This window comes from Acipenser ruthenus, unplaced genomic scaffold (assembly GCF_902713425.1).
Source record: "Acipenser ruthenus unplaced genomic scaffold, fAciRut3.2 maternal haplotype, whole genome shotgun sequence".
NCBI classification, from domain to species: domain Eukaryota; kingdom Metazoa; phylum Chordata; class Actinopteri; order Acipenseriformes; family Acipenseridae; genus Acipenser; species Acipenser ruthenus.
This window is the reverse complement of record NW_026708269.1, coordinates 61,626-82,370: the sequence shown is the minus strand read 5'-3', so window position 1 is coordinate 82,370 and position 20,745 is coordinate 61,626. Positions and strand designations below refer to the sequence as shown.

At 48.1% G+C, this 20,745-nt stretch overlaps 2 protein-coding genes across 4 annotated transcripts; one reads left to right on the top strand and one right to left on the bottom strand.

Moving 5' to 3' along the window:
• Positions 1-1,745: 1,745 nt before the first annotated feature.
• LOC117966102 (uncharacterized) lies at positions 1,746-16,610 on the top strand (the record flags this gene model as incomplete). The annotated part of the gene is given in 19 exon segments (XM_059020527.1): positions 1,746-1,892; positions 3,666-3,817; positions 3,966-4,083; positions 4,182-4,323; positions 4,471-4,616; positions 4,796-4,938; positions 5,146-5,286; positions 5,695-5,811; positions 6,457-6,607; positions 6,840-6,951; positions 7,100-7,275; positions 7,454-7,698; positions 7,986-8,070; positions 8,366-8,536; positions 9,095-9,131; positions 10,131-13,463; positions 13,920-14,089; positions 14,453-14,633; positions 14,910-16,610. Coding segments are annotated over 18 exon segments (5,759 nt in total), but the record flags the coding sequence as incomplete, so codon positions are not given.
• LOC117397844 (uncharacterized) lies at positions 16,409-20,745 on the bottom strand. Of its 3 annotated transcripts, none has more exons than XM_059020531.1 (5): positions 19,895-20,745; positions 18,986-19,163; positions 18,529-18,611; positions 17,488-17,550; positions 16,409-16,913 (listed from the first exon to the last, which is right to left on the bottom strand). In XM_059020531.1, the coding sequence occupies exons 1-5, from the start codon at positions 20,636-20,638 to the stop codon at positions 16,806-16,808; spliced, it is 1,176 nt and encodes a 391-aa protein (XP_058876514.1). In that variant the 5' UTR covers positions 20,639-20,745; the 3' UTR covers positions 16,409-16,805. The 3 variants fall into 3 exon arrangements, with proteins under 3 accessions (XP_058876514.1, XP_058876511.1, XP_058876512.1); XM_059020528.1 differs by having other exon boundaries at positions 16,409-17,197; positions 19,895-20,740; XM_059020529.1 differs by having other exon boundaries at positions 16,409-17,197; positions 18,529-18,602; positions 19,895-20,740.

The following is a 20,745-nucleotide window of genomic DNA, read 5'->3' as shown; positions in this document are numbered from 1 at the left end:
ACTATACTGTAAACCCCTCGGATGAAGCTGTCTGGAGAGTCTGTGATATTGTGTATTATTAGGAATTTATTAGTGTATTCATGGGGGGGGATATATATTTGCTTTAAAAAGTTGTTGAGTATATTATAAAAATAACAAATGGGGTTACTATGGGTCATCATTTGCATGAAGCTCCAGTGCCATGAATTCAAATGTCACCCGAAGAGCAATGCAAACATTGGAATTCACCGCAGCCCAGAAACTGCGCTACAGTATTGACACTCCACCCCATCCATCCGTTCAGTCTCTCGATCCCCTCTCAGAGAGAGAAAGCAGGCGTTTTGAAATCACAACAAGCATGGCAGTAACTTTACTCCAATGAGATGTCAGCACCATGGAAACGCAGCCCCCCCCCCCCCCCACCCTCTCCCCCCACTCTTGTAGTTTGATATTCAGTTTCACAGTCTCATTCTCGCATGTCTCTATGGTAACTAAATTCAAATCCAAACTGCTGCCAGGTTACACCAGAATTCCCGGCTTCAACAGTGCCCGGTGTCATCCCCATGGCAACGCATGGAAAGAATGCCTTTGGTCGCTACGGAGACGCTAAGACTGAGGGGAGGGGTTCCACTTTTAAAGGGACACAAGAAAGCAGCCAGTCAGGAGCCGGCTCTCCTTGTGTTTCAAAAATAAACAGAGAAAAAGAGACCTGTTATTTATGTGTTTATTAGTTATTCATGTGAATGGTACTAGGGCTGGAGATAAAGAAAGAAAGAAAGATTTCTATTAACAGACTAATATAAAATGCATGTGGGATTATAGATGGTTATGTGTTTATTATATATATTTTTGACAATGAAAGAAAGGTCTTCTGTATTTGTCCACAGAGCGGGGAGAGATCAAACCGCAGCAGCAATGTGATCCCCCCTCTCCCTTTCATTCAATGCACTCTCATGTCTATTGTCCTGACAAGTTTTACAGGTATTGCCACAGTCACTACTTCCTGACAGAAAGGCTCCTTGTCAGTGTGGAGCTTTGAGAATCGAACCCGGTGCGCTCCATGAAGGGTCAATTTAAAACAACAAAAGTGAGGGAGGAGAGGAGGAGGGATTAGGGGGAGAAGGAGAGGGGATATTCTGGAGCCCATGCTGTGGTTGCTAGGTAACTTGTAGATCAGGTTTCAAAGTATTTCTGTGAATGAGAGGGAGAGGGGGAAGGAGGGATTGAGAGAGAGAAAGGGAGAGCACCTGTAGCACTTGTCATGTCAATAAAGCTCTGTGCATTCAATAAAAAGTTTTCTGCCATATTCTGTGTGTCTCTGTGCTGTGCTTTCTCTGTGTGTGTGTCTCTCTGTGCTGTGCTTTCTGTCTGTGTGTGTCTCTCTGTGCTGTCTCTCTGTGTGTGTCTCTCTGTGCTGTGTCTGTGTGTCTCTCTGTGCTGTGTCTCTCTGTGTGTCTCTCTGTCCTGTGTCTCTGTTTTGACTGTCCTGTTCTGATGTGCAGGTCGTGTCTCTCTGTGTGTCTGTCTGTGTGTGTCTCTGTGCTGTGTCTCTGTGTTGACTGTCCTGTTCTGATGTGCAGGTCGTGTCTCTCTGTGTGTCTGTCTGTGTGTGTCTCTGTGCTGTGTCTCTGTGTTGACTGTCCTGTTCTGATGTGCAGGTCGTGTCTCTCTGTGTGTGTCTCTGTGTTGACTGTCCTGTTCTGATGTGCAGGTCGTGTCTCTCTGTGTGTGTGTCTCTGTGTTGACTGTCCTGTTCTGATGTGCAGGTCGTGTCTCTCTGGCTCACGGTGCCTCTCTGCGGATCGATGGGCTGCTCTTGCAGGACGAGGGCTGGTTCGAGTGCCGGATCCTCTTTCTGGACAGACAGGAGGACGAGTTTCAGAACGGCACCTGGACCTTCCTCTCCATCACAGGTACCCCTCCCTCACGTAGCGTCTCAATGGGGGGTGTGTCTGAAGGTTATCCTGTCCACAAGGTGGGCAAGCCCATGCCCAGATAGCCGTCATGTTTAAACATATACTCGACACAGAATGAATTGGGCTTTTCACTTCCCTCTGAGGGTTACAATAGTGTGAAGCTATGTGGGAGGCAATGAGAAGCCCTCTAAACCCTGGAATGAAATGTGTGTATAAAGGTGTGTCAGTGTGTGATCTAACTGCCAGACCTTTTAATCAGCCAAGCACTAAAAACAAACCCAGCGGCCACAGTATGGGAACCTCGTGGGCTTCACTGTCCCCTGAGAGGCAGGAGGGGGGTCCCTGGTTAAAGACTGGAGCGAAGAAAGTAAGCAGAACTTTTGCCATTCTCTAGGTCCTACACTTCCCTGTATAAGCTGTTAATCAGCTCCTTCTGAATATAAGTCCTTTCAGAAAAGCTTCCTGCAGTAAAAGCAGAGTCTTTTAGAATGGAAAATGTCACCTCAGGTGAGGTGTAGCGCATTTGTTAGCTTGACGAACGAGATCAAAGAGCTCCACAGCGCAACAGTGAAGGAGGGATGAGCGATCCTAGAGCTGGATGTGAAAGCCTCCTGAGCACTCCTTTCACACAGCGCAGGGCTCGTGAGTGCTACTGTGAATCACAGTCAATGTGATTGAGCAATCTGTAATGGGTTTGTATTGGTCTTTGTTGTTTTGGATGGCGTCCAGTTGCATTCGTCTCAGAGTCTAATGAAAAGGCTTGTTTGTGGTTTGGCTAGTGCCTTCATCATTGCTATTGAAACGAGGAGAAGTCAAGCAGACCAGCATTGTGTGCTTTTCGTTGCGCTCTTTCTTATCAGTACGTTGCTTGTTCTGCGGTCGATTGCACAGGAGCTCCTGTTTGCTGCAGGGCTTGCCTGAGCTGCTGTCTCCAGGCTCCAGTCACGTCACCCTCCTAAGCAAATCAGCCAGCTGGCTTTACACTGAGGGCTGATCGGCAGCCTGCGCACATTCCAAGGCAATGATGAACACCTTTAAAGATCGTGGTGTCGGAGCCACCATTTTCTTAAGCCTTTGTAAAGGTTGTTACTGTGTATAAATATGCAGTTAAACGTATTATTGTTATTACTCAGTCAGTCTATTAAGTGGTAATGAAGTATTTACTACCTTGATAACTATTTGAGCGCAGGTGAAGCGATGTGGTTATTGCAGACGCTGTGGAAGCTGCAGCTGCGGTCAGACGCACAGGCAGAGAGACGGACGGACGGACAGACAGCCCGGTTAATTGCCGCTTGGACTCTTATTTTTTTTAAGAAAGCGAGCTTGTATGCCTTGCCATCCTGGTTCAGACACAGACACTGAAAGCACACCTGTGTACAGCACCAAACTCTGAGAATGCATTGCTGAGCCATTGCTGTGTGAATTGCAGTGATCTCAATAGGGTTGCATTGAGACTGCTCTGTGTACATAGAGAGAGAGAGAGAGAGAGATTTTTATTCAAAAGAGTGTCGTAGAGATTCTAGAACTATTGGCAATAAAGTATACGCTGAGATGTTTCTGTGTTGCTGCACAGTATTGAAATGTTCTTTCGTTGTTGTAGTGAATTTTTACACTGTGTACGTCACCTTGTAATTATTCATGTAATAATTATTCATGTAATAATTCAAAATGAACGCATTGATCAACACTAAACGGAAATGTTTGTTTGCTGTTAAGGGTATGTTGCACAGACACGCTTGCTGATTGGCCTGTTTCTCTCTCTCTCTCTAGCCCCACCTGTGTTTATCAAGACTCCACCCCCAGTGGTGGAAACACTGGAAGGTAATTCGCTGGCCCTGACTTGCTCCGCCCACGGCAATCCTCAACCAATCATCACTTGGAGGAAAGACGACGTCATCCTAGAAAGCGGGGAGAAGCTAGAGGTGAGGAACTATTATTATTCTCTCGATAATATTATTGCAGCACAAATACATGCAGTGTTGGGTGTTTAGTTAGAGAGCACTGCCCTCTTGTGGGCTGTGGGGTATCGCAGGGCAGTGATCTGTGCTCCTCTCATCTCCTGCCTGTCAGCTTTCCAATGGGACGGTGTTCCTGTCTCCTGTGGGGAGAGCCAGCACAGGGCGGTACGAGTGCCAGGCCTCCAATCAGGAGGGAAACATCACCCACTCTGCACAGCTCCTGGTGCTAGGTGAGTGTCTGTGTGTGTCCTGTCTCTCTCTCTCTCTCTCTCTCTCTCTCTCTCTCTCTCTTTTTCTCACTTTATTTTTTTTTTCTTTCTGCTCCCAGGTCCTCCAATCATAGTCCTCCAGCCGGCAGACCTCACGCTGAATGTATCCCAGGATGCTGCGCTGCACTGCCATGCCGAGGCCTATCCCTCCAACCTGACGTATCTGTGGTGGAAAGGGGGGGAGAACGTGTTTCACATCCAGTGAGTGCAGCGGCAGGAAGGTGCCGCGTTCATGTACTGCAGGGCACGTAGCAGATAAAGTGTGTGCTGCATAATGCACGCGTCTCTCTTGGGTTTGCTGGTATTGCACAATTGCTCAGTCTCGTGTTGATTCATTCCTGCTCACAGGTCTCTGAAGTCGCGGGTTCGAATCCTGGTCGACGGCACTCTGCTGATCCAGAGGGTGATCCCAGAGGATGCTGGGAACTACAGCTGTGTGCCGACCAATGGCATTCTGACTCCGCCCACCGCCTCTGCTTACATTCGAGTCCTGCGTAAGAACGACACAGCCCTGTCTGTCTTAGTGCCTGCCTGCCTCTCTCTCTGTGTCTCTGTCTCTGTCTCTCGTTTAATCATGCTCAGTGTTGTTTGTACTCATGCACTCTGAAGCGTCCGAGTTGTGTGCTTTCCCAGTGGCTTCTGGGTAATGCCGTTGTTCGGCTTCTCTCTCTAGACCCCGCCCAGGCGGTTGACATGCCGGCTGAGACCTATCTGCCAATGGGGATGCAGGGAGTGATCACATGTCCAGTGAGGGCGGACCCCCCAGTGCTGTTTGTCAACTGGACCAAAGATGGCCATCCGTTGGACATCGAGATGGTGTGTCTGTGTCTGTCTGTCTCCCTGTCTGTGTGTCTGTCTGTCTGTCTGAATGGGGTTTCAATATCATCAGCTTAAACAGCATTGATTTAAATGATTTTTATAAGCCTTTATCAATTATCCAAACAGTACCATTCAGATCAGTTTAACAGACTGATAGCTAATATCATTTTCAGTGATCTAATCTCTCTCTCTCTCTCTCTCCAGCCCCCAGGTTGGGTTGTGAATTCCATGGGTTCGGTTTCCATAGCGATAGCCAATGAGGATGCACTGGGCTTGTACACCTGCACTCCCTATAACAGCTACGGGACCGTGGGCCAATCAGCAGCCACCAGAGTCGTTCTGCAGGTACTGAACCAGTGCGACGAGAACAGACTGGGGAGGCAGCGGGATTTATATATTCCCAATCCACTGCACTCAGAAGCATCCCTTGAAGGGGTTTAAAGACATTACAACAAAATAACTCCTCCTAAAAATAACTAGCAGTAAAAGAGAGCTTCAGAGCTCAACGGTGTGGGGACTGGAGCGAGCGAGCCACAGAAATGAAAATGGTGCACTGTAAAAGCAATAGCAAACTAAAACTAATTCAAATGAGTAACAAACAAGATAACCCATATATCAGAAAGCCTGAAAGTCAAAGCTGCTTCACACTGAGAAAACACACTCAGCACTAACGCTATGTGACCCCAGACTACAGGGCCCTTCTTGTATAGTATGCAATGACAGTCTCTCTCTCTCTCTCTCTCTTTCTCTTAGGACCCGCCCACTTTCCGCCTGTCTCCGCGGGCGGAGTATCTACAGGAAGTGGGGCGTGAGTTGGTCATTTCCTGTGCGGCCAATGGAGACCCCGCCCCAAACATCACCTGGACGAAGGTATGAGCTGTCAATCAGGCAAACTCAAGTGTGTCTGTCTGTCCTTCTGACTTTATCTCAGTGGCACAGAACAAAGTAACTTAACAGAAGGACCTTCCAATGCTGGCTGGCAGTCAATGAGAGAATGAGTTCTAGGGGAAGTGATGTGTCTGGTCCTGCGTTGAATGCTTCAGTGATTTGACAGTGATTCTCATCTGGTCCTGCGTTGAATGCTTCAGTGATTTGACAGTGGTTCTCTTCTGGTCCTGCATTGAATGCTTCAGTGATTTGACAGTGGTTCTCTTCTGGTCCTGCATTGAACTCTTCAGTGATTTGACAGTGATTCTCTTCTGGTCCTGCATTGAACTCTTCAGTGATTTGACAGTGATTCTCTTCTGGTCCTGCATTGAATGCTTCACTGATTTGACAGTGGTTCTCTTCTGGTCCTGCATTGAATGCTTCAGTGATTTGACAGTGGTTCTCTTCTGGTCCTGCGTTGAACTCTTCAGTGATTTGACAGTGGTTCTCTTCTGGTCCTGCGTTGAATGCTTCAGTGGTTTGACAGTGGTTATCTTCTGGTCCTGCGTTGAACTCTTCAGTGATTTGACAGTGATTCTCATCTGGTCCTGCGTTGAATGCTTCAGTGATTCTCTCCCTCTCCTGCAGGTGGGATTAACCCCTCACTCCCTGTTCGGAGTGGCTGTGAACGGCTCCCTGATCCTCAGCCCTCTCAGTAAGGACCACCAGGGGGCGTGGGAGTGCCACGCGCGGAACAGAGTGGCGACCGTCTCCACACGCACCTCCGTGTCAGTGCTGGGTGAGTCACACTGCCCCCTACGGGGGGGGGGGTCTGCGCAGTGCACAAGCAGCATCTCCAACAATACGGCAACCCTTTCAGCAAAGCTGTAACTCATGGTGTCAGTTTGTCTGTTTCTTATTAGTTTTACCTCCCATTGAAGCTCTGACTCCTCCCATTGAAGCTATGACTCCTCCCATTGAAGCCCTGACTCTTCCCTTTGAAACCCTGTCCCTTGTGTGTCTGCCCGCAGGTACCAGCCCCCACGCAGTCTCCGAGCTCGCTGTCACTCCGGGGGTCAACACTGCCAACCTGACCTGGGAGCCGGGCTTCGACGGGGGGTACACTCAGAGATTCAGCGTGTGGTGAGTCAGTCTGTCCGTGTGTCTGTCTGTGCTCATGGGGAGGGGTTTGTCTGGCAGTCATTTAGAAGTTGTGCTAAGTAATGAGTCGCAGAGCGGCTGACCTGTGGTGCATCACATCTCCCTGACCCTCCCACTCCCTCTCCCTCAGGTTGAAGCGAGTGTCTCAGGGGAAACACGAGTGGACGTCCCTCCCAGTTCCTCTCTCCCAGTCCAGCTTACTGGTTTCCAGTCTGTTCCCGGACACTGCGTACCAGTTCAGTGTCCTGCCACAGAACAAGCTGGGCAGCGGGCCGTTCAGCGAGGTCGTGACGGTGCTCACACTGCGTGAGTCTGTCTGTCTGTCTGTCTGTCTGTCTGTCATCTAGGTTGGACTCTTCTCACTTGATACTCTGGCTTTATTATCCCAGGTCATTCACTTTTTCGATTTTGATTTCACAGCTGTGGTGGGGGATGGATTTTACTGACACAGCAAATGTTAACAAAATTCTCTCTCTCTCGCCAGCTGTCCCTCAAACAGAAGCCCCGCCTCCACTGGTGACATCACCACCCCTTCTGAACCCGCCTAGTTTGCTATCAGTCAACCAGAGCCTGAGGGGTGTGGTCTTGAGGTGGAACCCTCCCCTTTCACCGTCCCCGTCGATCAAGGGAATAATCCTCCAATCAAGACGCGAGAATGGGGACTGGGCGGTGCTTGATGGCTCCATCCCAGCCAATCAGAGCGAGATACTGGTGCAGGGACTGCTAAGGGTATTGAATGAATGGATGAATATATAAAAACTACAGAATAGATTCAGGCCCCAGGGCCACTGTCGCCTCAGCACTCCTGCATTTCCATGCATTGGGTTTCCTTTGCTTGTGGAATAGCCTGCGTGAAATTAAACTGATTTCACTGAATCCATATCACTGTCGCTTTTATTTAGCTCTGTTAACTGCATCCACTATTTTGACAAAGCCATTGTACAGTTTTACATGAGAGCCCTTGACAATCCCAACACTCTCCCCTCCCCTCCCTCCCTCCCTCCGCCTCTCTCCAGGACTATAACTATGAGCTGCGGCTGCTGTCTCTGGGGGACAATGTGATCAGCGCACCGAGCGAGTCCGTCAACATCTCCACTGCAGGTCTGTCTGTCTGTCTGTGTGGAGTCGAATCTGCTGCTCCAGTCTGAAAGCTATTTATCCATCAAGCTCAGCTGAATGTACTGTCCTGTTGCATATTGAATATCGTGTAGGTGCTACAAGTTAGGAGCTGATATTTTCCAAGGCTTTTCAAATACACTCCAGCACAAAACAAGCAAACACATGAATGCCTTTATTCACAGAGTCTGTTTTCCAGTTTGTAATGGCAGTAATCCCCCTCCACTGTGGGCATTACCTGCAGTATCTGCCCAGGCCTGACCGCCGCTGTCTCTTCCAGGTATGGACGCGTACCCCTCTCAAACCCGCCTCTCGGAGCTGCTGCCTGGGCCCATATTGGCCGGTGTGGTGGGCGGGGTCAGCTTCCTGTGCGTGGCCATCATCCTATCAGTGCTGACCGCCTGCGTCATGAACCATAGGAGAGGGAGACGCAGGAGGAAGAGGAGAGAAGGTAAGGAGAGCACCGAACTGCAGACCCCAGAATCCTCTGCAGTCCACCGCTATGACGGTGGCTCCTGGGAAACGGTGTTCAATGTAGTGAAGTCTCGTGTGCAGTGTCTGTTTAAAGTTGCAGTGCTAAGTGTGGAGGCCCTGGGACTGCAACTCCCAGGATCCTCTTCAGTCTGCTGCCGTGGTGGAGTCTCATGGGAAATGGAGTTCAATAGAATGAAGTTTATACAGACTGTAGCCACAGGGAGAGAGAGGGATTGACAATTGTACCAATAAAGGGTTTGAGTTGATGAATTAAGATGAATAGGTGTTTATGAAACCAAGACATTAATGAAAACTCAGTGACTATAGGCAACAGACAATCCATATTAGTTCCATTGCTATATCAATTCCTGTCATGTTCCATTGGAATTCATTGTGATTTTAGTGGCTGTTATTTTGAAGTGTTACAAATTGTTATTTTTTTCAATTTTATTTCTACATGCTGTGCTGTGAATTATCATGTTCACATCTCGTTTGCATCTCATTTTGAATTAATTTCCCCCTCATGACCTTTCAGATCTCACACACGCCTTCCAGAAGGACCCCTCTCCTCCGTAAGTGTCATCCCACCGCCCATCGCATCACTTCCTGTTTCCTGTGTGTAGTTTCTTTGTAAAGCAGAGTAGTGTGCAGGAGGCAGACCTCTGGAGGAAAGCAGCAAGCAGGCGCTTTTCAAGACGTACAGTGTGTTGCATGAATTAGAATAATCAGTTATTCACTTTTTAGTTAAACCTGTAGAAATGCTCAAAGAAACTTGGTAAGTCCAACTGCAAACGTTTTGACTGGAGGTCTTTCTCAATGTCTTCCATTGAAGACTTCTAGATGAAACGTTTGCCATTGAATTTAGTATTTCTGAGTTTAACACCAATGAGTGTCTAAAAGCTCTGGCTGATACCGGAGTTGTAAGCAAGGAGATTAATCCAGATTCTTCACCACTCACCAATCCCTCCTCTTTGTGCTGAAGCTCTCCACACTTCCTTTATTTCACTTTGAACCAATTTACCCTGAAATTCACAGAACGTTTTACTCCCTGAAGCTAGAAAAAACTTGCCCATAGACTACAAGGTAAAACTAAAAAGAATCAAATTGATTTCATCAACCAACAATTCCCTGTTGCTGTAAAATGCTGTGGCTCATCTGAATCAGGTTTCTTGCCAGGGTTACCTTAAACTACAAATAAACCGTTTAAGAAAACCTAAGAGCCTTGAATTGAAGTCCTCGCTTCTTTAGTTCAAGTACTGTACCTTAAATAGAGCTACTAACACTGTTAACTAAATGGCTTTGTCATTCTCCCCCTGTAAATTGCCTTTCATCCTGTGAAGCAGGTACCAGGATCCCACAATCTGTTCCTCAGTCCAGGACTCCATGTGGGATCCTCATAGCTGCAGGACAGACAGGAGAAAGGCAGTGAATGTATAGTGTGGTAGCCGGGGAAATGGAGCATCTTCACCCAAAGCCTGGAAAACTAACAGTGAAACATTAAGGTGTCTGTTCGGCGAACGAGTGCCTGATTTTTCCACGCTGTTGACCGTTTTCTCTCTCTTCAATTTTAGAGCTGGCCCGTTTACTGACAGCCCCGACAGCGTCATGAAGCTCCGCCCGCTCCTTTATGACCACGCCCCCTCCAACAAGGCCAGGAAGTCGCATCACCAGCAGAGACAGCTGCTCCTAGCCAATCCGCTGGCTTCCCCTCGATACGCAGTCTTCGAGAGTTACCTGGGCAGCTCGGCTCCGCCCACCTCCCCCATCGAGTCCATCTCGCGAGGACCCGATGGGCGATTCATCGTGCAGCCCTACCCAGAATGCATCACCCCAGCTTGCGTCAAGAACAGTCTGAAAAAACACTTCCCACAAGGCCCAAACGGTCTGGCCAGCTTAGAGCGTGAAAAAAGTGGAAGGACAAGACATTCGTCAAAGAGTCACTCCTGTTTCACTACTAATGAAGAGGAGAGGAGTGTGGGAAAAGGGCCAAAGAAAGAACACATCTGCTGTTATGTTAAAGAGACTGAAGATGCTGAAGAGTGGTCCAAAAGTAGCGGCTGTTTTTACACAAACGAACAGGAGGACTTTAGGAAGAGCCCCTCGCTCTTTTATGCAAGCGAGGATAAGAAACTGAGTGAGGACTGGTCCGAAAGCCAGCGTGGTCTTTATGTTAGCATGAATAAGACAGAGGATGGAGAATCGACTACAAGCAACTCTGTTCTGTATGAGAAAGAGAAGGACCCAACTGAAAGAAGTCTCTCCGAAAGCAGTGCTTCAGATTTCAGTAACATTACAGAGATCAAACTAGGCACAGCCTTCCCTAAAAGCCACAGGCAGTTTTATGGAAACGACGATGACAAATTAGACATTGATGTTCAGAAAAGGTCTGCCTATTTTTACGCCAATGAGAAAGCAAATGGGAAAGAGGGAGGAGGGACCATAGAAGTAGGTCACCCCACTTCTACTCAAAAGGACGGGTGCCCCGTCCAATCACAGATGAGGAAAGACAGGTGTAGCAAATCTGAAGTCTGGAAGGAGAAATACAATTGGACACATTCAGGTGTGGGGGAGGAGTCTTTGGGGGAAGTGGTCACCCTAAACCCCTCCCGTTTTAGGACAGGGGGTGTTGACTTGTCCAGACAAGGAAGAGCGATGGAGACAGAGAGGGCTGCGTATTCAATGAGTACCCTTCCTTTAGAAAGAGAGGCGCAGAGAGAAAAACGTTTGACGAACGCCAGCACCTTGGTGTCCCAAATGGAGCGAGAAAGAGAGGGGCACAGTCTGAACAGATATTATAAACACGCGAAAGAGAGAGAGAGCAGGAGAGAGGGAGAGAGCTACTCAGTGAGCCAGGGTAACTTGGAGAGAGGGGGGTGGAGGGAGAGGGAGAGGGAGAGAGAACCGGAAGAAACAGACCCAATATGGAAACCCCAAGCCGTAACCCTGCGGTCCAAAAACAAGATGCTGACTGGCAAGGACCAGAGGAATTCTGGGTTCCGGAAAGGGTGCTATTTTGGTAACACAAGCAGCCCTTTAGACCAAGCCTCCTCTTCCCCTTACATCCACTGGGATATCAGCCCGGTGACCTCGATAACCACTCTCATCCCAGTCCAGGGCAGCGTTCAAAACATGATGCCTCCAGCTAGGGAATCTACTCTAGTTGCTACAGATAACTTTACAACTGTCAAGCAGCCTCCCTCAACCTCCTTCCTCTCTCCACACAGTGCTACCTTCTCCAGTTTTGCTGGGGACATAAGACAGGCCAAATCGAGGTATCCAGAAAATATAGAAAGAGAGGAAGCAATGGATGCATATTGTTCTGCAGCTACTCTAGTTTATAATAGGGAGAGGGAGAAGGAAGGCTGTGCTGCCTTCATTTCTAATCCAGAGACCGAGATGGAAAGAGATCATTATTCGACCAGCACTATCCCAGTTTGCGACCCGGAGGGAGGGAGTGTGAGGGAGGGGGAGGGAGAAGGAGAAAGGGGGGTGGAGATGGAGAGGTACGAAGCTTGTTCTGCCTTTCTTTATGAGCGAGAGAAGGAGGGAGGGACAGAAGGAGAGGGACTGAGAGAGGGGGAGGGAGCGATGGAGCATGAAAACACTGATAAACACTCAGATGACAGTACTATCATATCCCCAAACCCTGAAAAGGAAGGTGTGAGAACTCGTTCAAGAAAAAGTGACAAGTACAATTTCAGCGCTAGTGCCATTTGCCTTTCCCCGTTAGCCTTAATACCGGACAATGATACAGTTCATGACCAGTCTGACTTGTCTATCTATAAATCACTCGATTCTTCAAGGGTAAGGCTACAGAAACAGCCATCTCGGTCTTCTGCAAGTACCTCACAAAGATCCAAACATCAGACCAGTGCAATCCTGGAGTACCTGAGCTCACCTGGGTTTATTGAAATGAGTGTCGACGAACCAATAGACGAGCCCAAAACTGAAGACCCACCCGGGCCTGGTGCAGATGAAAAGCCTGGGAGTTTCCTGCAAGGTTCTGAATCTTTACAAGAGAATTCAGGCCCTGGGAGTTTCTTGGAGGACAAGACTGCTTTCAGCTCAGAATTTCCCCAAGACCCCTTTGAAGCTAGAGATACAAGCTTGAGAACAAATCCTTTGGAGAACTGTGGGCTTCCTGCAGACCTCGCACCTGCAAGTGTCCTAAAACAGTCACCAGGGTTTGAGTCAGGGCCTACCTGGGACCAAAATCCTGCAGGCTTATTTAAAGATAAGCCCAGTTTGGAGAGCACTGGAGAGCTTACAACGTCTATACCTCAGGAACCTGGATATTTAGAGAATGAAGCAGCTTCTCAAAAGAGAGACGGTATCTTCCTGGAACAGACTTCCTCAGATCTGCAAAGCCAGAACAGGTTTACCTGTGAGACTTCACAGTGGCCTAGTCACTTCCAGGGGCATCCTGGGACTTTCCAGATCAGGCCGTCTGGTTTTGAAGCTTCAAACACAGGCCAGCCAACTTCACAAGGGCCTGAGACAGAAAGCAGCTTGGTGAGGCCTCCAGAGGCTAAAAGACTACCCTTCAGGACATACTTGCCAAGGGGCTACAGCTGGCCGTCCCCTTATCACAGCTCTTTAGAGCTGAGGGAGTCGGAGGGGGAGGCACAGAGCGAGACGGAGAGGCAGGGAGAGAGAGAGGCCGAGATTGAAATGAAAGATGTGAGGGATGTTAAAGAAGCCCGAGCCAGTTTTGCTAGTCAAAGCAGTGGCCGGGGGAGTGTAGGGCCCACCTTCGCTCCCTCTCTCCATCGCTACTCCCTCTCGCTCACTCCCTCTCTTCCCGCCTCTCCCGAAACCACTCAGAACGAGGAAGAGAGTGAAACTCGAGCGGAGGAGACAGCGAGGTCCGTGCCGCCGCACCTGGGGAGCAGAGCCAAGAAAAGGTAGAGTTTTCGCTGTCGCCCCGACAGACATTTTCGACTGGTTTCACAGACTACCTTACCTAAAGTGAGATTAGGTAATCCAAAACTAGTGCTAATCAGGGTCTCTGAAACCAACCATTCATCTAAATGTTTTTTTCTACCTTAAAGTCCAGTTTTTTTCTAAGAATGCAGTCCCTGTACTACATGCGCATGGTCATTCTTTGATGACGCTTGCAATAATTTGAGAAATCATCCTTTCTCTTCAGGAGGTGAGGTAGCAGTTAGCTCCATGCCTCAAGCCTGCCCTGGACTGGAGAAAGCACCCTTTTTCTTCAGGGGTGAGGGAGGGAGGGAGCAGTTCAATCTCCATGCCTCCAGCCAGCCCTGGACTGGAGGGAGCACCCTTTCTGTTAGGGGGGGAAGAGGGAGGGAGCAGTTCAGGTCTAGTTGCTTCACATCTTTATCTCTCTGTTGCAGGAGAGACACATCAGTAGATGAAAGTTACGAGTGGGACTCCGTGGACTTCCCTGTGGAATCAGAGATCCTTGAGGCTCTGAAACTCTACAGCAGAGAGAGCGAGACAGCGGGAGAGCGGAAGAGAGAGAGACCCAGGTCTACGATCGCAGTGAGGGAGCTGGAGAGCAGAGGTGAGAGCACCTGTCTGTCTGGCCAAAGCACTGCTACACTACTGCTTGGTTACAACAATTATATGTAAGCAGTAGTGTTAACGAAGGCTTTTAAAATACATTTTCTTGCCTCTTTTTAAGACTACCGGCATCCTGGTATCTAATCACTTCCTGTCTAGCTGCAATCGGACCATGTGACCTACTGTACAGGAAGTGATACCAGTATAGAACAAAAGCTAACTGAGAAACAATTTAGATAAGGCTTCTTCAGAAGAATGTGGATTTTAAAGCCTTGGTCACCGCTCTTTTGATGTAGTACACCAGCTGTGGCCCTTCAGAAATATCCAAGTAATATGGCGATGTGTTTCTCTTCTCCTCTCTCAGGTCTGCTCTCCCCAGACCCCCCAGTGTCCCCTGCCTCCTCCCAGTACAGACTCCCAGTGCGATCGCTCAGTGAGGCTCGATTCAACGAGCTGAGACAGGAGTTCCTGGAATATCGCAGAGAGCAGGAAAGCAGCCGAGGCAAGAAGCCCGACTCCGAGGCCACACTGCTGTGAACACAAGGGTGGGTGGAGCTGTGTGTCTGATCAATGTGAATTAAAGATCAATGTGAATTAAAGATTGCTAAATGACAAGCTTGGTTTCTTCTCACCCAAACTAAGCTGGATTAATAACAGTCAAAGTTGTTATAATCGTGGAAAACACTAGTGGAGGCTCTGAGTAAATTGTTGATGCTCGTAACATCGATATATATTGTAACTCCTGAATGTGTTGAAGACTTGCACAGCAGTGTGTGTTTATATGTATTTATATATCTAATGCTCCGTTTCTCATCTTCCAGGTCTTAGGGAAACTGCCTTTTACTGGGAGAGTCGAAGACTGATTACTGGGACCAGTCTCTGTGATAAACTCCTCTGTGGGTTCAAGCTGCATCAGAACGGAGGCGAGAGACCTCACTAACTGGGTCACAGCTGTCCGTTTTGAAGCTCAGCGATGACCCGAATACTGGACCCCTTTACATTTTCTCAGCACTACCTAACAATGAAATATGCTTGCGAGGCTGCAAGCACACCTGGGAGGAACCCGATGAAAGCTCCAGGAGATCTGGGTGTAGAAGAGAGCATTTCTAAACCCATATTATCTGCATACCAAGACAGACTGACATCTAGTGGCCAAGCAAGAGCCTCTTGGACTCACTGAAGCGGTCGGTGTAATTGTAACCTGCTGTTGTGCACTGGGAGAGCTCCAGATCCCTGCGTTAGGAACGCGCTGGGCTAGGGTTTAAAGTAAATTATCATGATGCTTCAGTACATTCCACTAGGAAAACAAAAAAAAGAAATCAGGATTTTAATTAAGAAAATTGAGAAACTGAAAAACACGACGACACTGGCAATGCAACTAAAATGAAGCGAATGCGTTGATTTTTATGATAACACTTTACAATGTGTCTGCAATTCCAATGTAATGAACACGTGATTTCCTACTGATTCCAAATCAAATGAAGATACTTTTCATGACTTCATAACATTTCCCTTAATACACATGAAATAATCATTAACACACTAATTTTAAAGTGTTACTTTTTTTTTTTTTCTAAGCCAGATCTCGACTCCTCACCAGGACCGGGCATTATTGTTAATGCTGCCTGGAAAGGAGAGGGCATCAGGATGGGACAGCCCTCACTGTTTATTTATTTTGTATTTAGTTTATTAACTGGGATAGGGCTGTATAAGATGGAACTTCTAGAGTCATTCCGGAAGGACAAATTAAAGGCAGGTTCCGAACACACAACGCTTGTGACTGTATCTCAGAGAAACAAGAAACAAGAATCAGGTAAAAAAAAAAGTCAGATTTTTAGTTTAGATACAGAGAGTGTATAATGAGGTGACGCCTGGTTCGCTGAGCCCTCCCATCTGAATTATACAAACATGTACTTATTATTTTTATCATGAAAACAAAATCTACCTGAAACCGAGGATACATCGGGGGGGAAACCCTAAATATCTTGAAATTTCACATTTATTGACAATCACAGAGGCATAGCCAATAGATGCAAACACTTATTGACGCACAGAGACTAATCGGTCCCATCTGCTTGTAAACGGGACTGGCTGGCAGGAGTGACTGGCAGAGGTGTGATTTTCATAGCCACGGTTCACTCAGGTCTTCAGTAGTATCTTGACCGTTTCAATGGTTTGAGCTGGACGGCACGGGACCATTTCTCTCCCCTGGTTTCAACAAAACGAAAATGTGAATGTGTTACCAGCAGGATTATTCTGGCTGGTTTAAGCGTTATTCAAACTGGGATCCTGTAACAAACACTTCAGAAACAGAGGCACGGCTGGTTGATCTTTTTATTGGGATTTCAGATCTTTTTTTTTCTATACACAGTACAGGAATTTTTTGATTTTAAAAAATCATTTTCTACAAAGAAAAAAAAAAAAAAAGCCGATTTTAAAAAGTTGTGATTTTGTTTTTGAACGTGTGAAATGAGTGCTTGTTTAAAATGATGAATGAATAAACCGAATCACTTGAATTTAAACAGAGTGCTCCTTGAATATCACTTCCCAGTCCATCACATCCACAACCTGAGTTAGTCTTGTTATTTAGCACTGGTTTACAATGCAAGCATACAGCAATGATTTCTCTGTGGTGCAGACTCTGTGAATCAGCGACATGACATCATCGCACCACATTCTAGAACACGGCAGAGTGCCAGAACTCTCCAGGCACGCTCCTATTGCATTGGCAAGGAGTCCATGAGAGCCACAGGGTTCACTGCGGTGTAGGAGGGCTCATTTAGACCAGTGTTGCTCCAACTCAGCAAAGGATGCCCCAGAACATTCTGTAAAGATTTCAAAAAAAAAAAAAAATTTTGCTCAGTTTTCAGTTGCTTGAAATGGTTTTTAATAAAGGCCCCCCCCACTCGCTTTCGGTTCGGGGGACCCCTTGATCCGATGCAGGCAGCTGGGGCACCTATTTCAATGCTGTTAAAATGTCTTTCAGGGTCTGCGACTGGCTTCTCCCCAAGTCCACCTGCTCTCGCAGGAGCTCCAGTTTGGCACGCTTCAGTTGCAGTTTCTCATATTCTATTGCCAGCCACTTATCACCTGGCTGGCTTTTCATTTTCTGTAAAAATGTAAGAAATAAAATTAGACAAACTGCACATGGGCACAGAGGCAGCAGTCACTGATGAGTGCTCATGTATCTCTTACAGACTCGCCTCCACGTCACATCAGCACTGTTCATCGTCAGACCTACAGCTCAGGACAAAGACTTCGCATCGCTCTGAATGAAACTGAATGCAACCTGCTGGGGGGTGGGGATATAAAAACTACACCACGGCAGTGTTAGCAAACAGGCTGTAGATGAATGGAGTTCAGACTCCCGTCTCTAATCTGAAGAGCCGTCATCCTCACCTCTTCCGCTTGCTTGTCAGGCTCCGTGTGGGAGTCTTGTGGTGCAGAATGCTGCTCACAGTCCTGCAGGAAAGCAAAGGATCACATCAACCTGGGGCACAGTCTCCCCTGGGGGTCCGACTGACGGGGGATCCTCAAATAGCAGCTATTACTGCAAAGTGGTGCAAAGCACAGAGAAGATAATGAACCGCTGACTCAATGTGCTGGTCCTACGATCAATATGTGTGGCAGGTCCTGATGAAGCTCAATCATTCGTTATCTCATCTGTGCTTTACTACCCTGAGCTGTGCTTTTACCAGGGGCTACCAAAGCAGTGAACTTTGAGAAGGGGCTGGTTCATTATCTTCACTGTGCTTTGAGAAGGGGCTGGTTCATTATCTGCTCTGTGCTTTGAGAAGGAGGCTGGTTCATTATCTTCAATGTGCTTTGAGAAGGGGGCTGGTTCATTATCTGCTCTGTGCTTTGAGAAGGGGCTGGTTCATTATCTTCACTGTGCTTTGAGAAGGGGGCTGGTTCATTATCTTCACTGTGCTTTGAGAAGGGGCTGGTTCATTATCTGCTCTGTGCTTTGAGAAGGAGGCTGGTTCATTATCTTCACTGTGCTTTGAGAAGGGGGCTGGTTCATTATCTTCAATGTGCTTTGAGAAGGGTCTGGTTCATTATCTTCACTGTGCTTTGAGAAGGGGCTGGTTCATTATCTGCTCTGTGCTTTGAGAAGGGGCTGGTTCATTATCTGCTCTGTGCTTTGAGAAGGGGGCTGGTTCATTATCTTCACTGTGCTTTGAGAAGGGGCTGGTTCATTATCTTCACTGTGCTTTGAGAAGGGGCTGGTTCATTATCTGCTCTGTGCTTTGAGAAGGGGCTGGTTCATTATCTTCACTGTGCTTTGAGAAGGGGCTGGTTCATTATCTGCTCTGTGCTTGTGGAGATCGCTCTCGAGAATGGTTTGCTATCTTCTCTCTGGTTGGTCGTGCTTTGCTACATGGTATTTCTATGTTTTCTTTATACATGGCAAAAGGTGAGAGGTGCAAACACACCCACCTCAGTCTGTGTTTCCACTGTGTTTGGATCAGGGAGTGCGAGATGGGAGTCGCTGTCAATGTCTTCCAGCAAATCTGAAATAACTGAAAGCATTAGATGGTAGAATGAAAGCTCCATACAGCAGGGCTCTGTCAATGTTGCATTTCTTTCTGAACACACGGCTGCATTGAAGAAGATCTATTAGTGGAAGGAAACTTCAGACTACAGTCCTTCCTCGTACCATCCTATACGTTTATAACATGAATAAATTCAGTTGTTTTTAATATAATAAACAAACAGGATGATAACTCTCTGTTCTGCAGGCTGAGCACTGCTGACTGTGGAGTAACGACATCATCACACTGACACTTCAGCACTGATTCAATGCAATACAGGGAACAGGGTCATGAGGCTCCAGGTTCAAACCAACCCGAGCTCTCTCTCTCTCTCTCTCTCTCCTGTGTTTCATTTCACTCACATGGCCCCTCGATGTGGCGATGCCCGGCGCTCCAGTCACACCCAGTGTGCTCCTCCTTCACTGCAGACACAGGGGCAGGATTAGGGGGAGAGGCACCCCAACAGCTCCCAACATGAGGGGCAGCAACGCGGTCCAGCTTCACACCGTCCTGAAAGCTTCTCAGCCCTGCAACTGTGCACTGAACGAGACGCAAAAACACTATTATTATTATTATTATTATTATTATTATTATTATTTATTTCTTAGCAGACGCCCTTATCCAGGGCGACTTACAATTGTTACAAGATATCACATTATACATTATTTCACATTATACAGATATCACATTATTTTTACATACAATTACCCATTTATACAGTTGGGTTTTTACTGAAGCAATCTAGGTAAAGTACCTTGCTCAAGGGTACAACAGCAGTGTCCCCCACTGGGGATTGAACCCATGACCCTCCAGTCAAGAGTCCAGAGCCCTAACCACTACTCCACACTGCTGCCCATAGTTGACGCAAAACATTTGGCCGGAGCAGTATTTTATTTGAATGGAGTTTTCATAAGACAGTGCCTCACAAACAACAGCCAAACCACTTCACATACAAGGGTTCACTGACAATCCTTTTTACAAGCCCACCACTAGGATTTTAATCCGTGGTGCAAACTCTTGAACTATACAGACAGAGCACAGCACCGTTTACCTGCCCTGACAGCTCACCTGAGACACGCGCCGGTCTGTTCACTCACCTGAGACACGCGCCGGTCTGTTCACTCACCTGAGACACGCGCCGGTCTGTTCACTCACCTGAGACACGCGCCGGTCTGTTCACTCACCTGAGACACGCGCCGGTCTGTTCACTCACCTGAGACACGCGCCGGTCTGTTCACTCACCTGAGACACGCGCCGGTCTGTTCACTCACCTGCATCTGCAGGCGCTGCTCCCGCGCCACTTCGTTGATTGCATTCGCCACGCTGCGCAAGTCATCGGTCCTCCTGCCGTGCATTTCCAGGTAGCGGTGCAGCAACTCCAGCGCCCTCTGCGCCTCGGCGGTTGTGGGGAGCAGAGACGGGGAGGGATGGGTGCTCTCATCACTCGCTGCCGAGCTCAGATTAGAGTCACACAGCTGCTGCTTCACAGAACATGCACCGCGCAGCTCCGATGTTTCAGGGCGGAATTCGCTTGTGTGTTGCAGACCGGCCTCTGCTTGACTCGGCTGTGCGCTCTGCAGCGTTTCGTGTACAACAACTGCCGCCCGCTCGCTTGAGATGTCTTTAAAATCGACTCTGTGGGAAAGTTTCCACCTCTGCAGCCAACCGTTGGAAGAGTCAAAGTTTCGGATCCCAAGGCGTTGGGCGATTTCCTCGGCCTGTTGGAGCAATGCTTGATCGGATAGCGGCGCGTCTGCTGGTCTCATGAACCTGAACCACTTCCACAGCGCGCTCTCCACCGTCTCCGGGGAGGCCGGCTTGAAGCGCCGCTGCTGCGGGTGCTCGCTGGAAGCCGCTTGCTGTCGGATCTTCTCCTCGTTGCGCTTCAGCGTGGCGAGGGAAGACTGTTTGATCCCCCGCTCTCGCACGATTTGCATCTGCGTCTTGCCGTTTTTCAGCTCGTCTAAAATCTGCAGCTTTTCCCAAACGTAGAGGTCGGTTCTTTTCCTAGCCATGCTGGCTGACTGTTTTGTTCTCCTGTCTGTACCGTCCGACTGACCCGTCCTGAAAACACTCCGAAGCCCCGCCTTACAAGGGAGCCTCCCGTGGGCTGCTCAGCCAA

Coding starts and splice junctions, on each gene's coding strand:
- LOC117397844 (XM_059020528.1), bottom strand. CDS start 20,638: ATGGCTAGGAAAAGAACCGACCTCTACGTTTGGGAAAAGCTGCAGATT. Junction 19,164..19,894: donor AGCAGCGCCTGCAGATGCAG/GTGAGTGAACAG, acceptor CGTCTCGTTCAG/TGCACAGTTGCAGGGCTGAG. Junction 17,551..18,528: donor CAGTGGAAACACAGACTGAG/GTGGGTGTGTTT, acceptor GCTTTCCTGCAG/GACTGTGAGCAGCATTCTGC.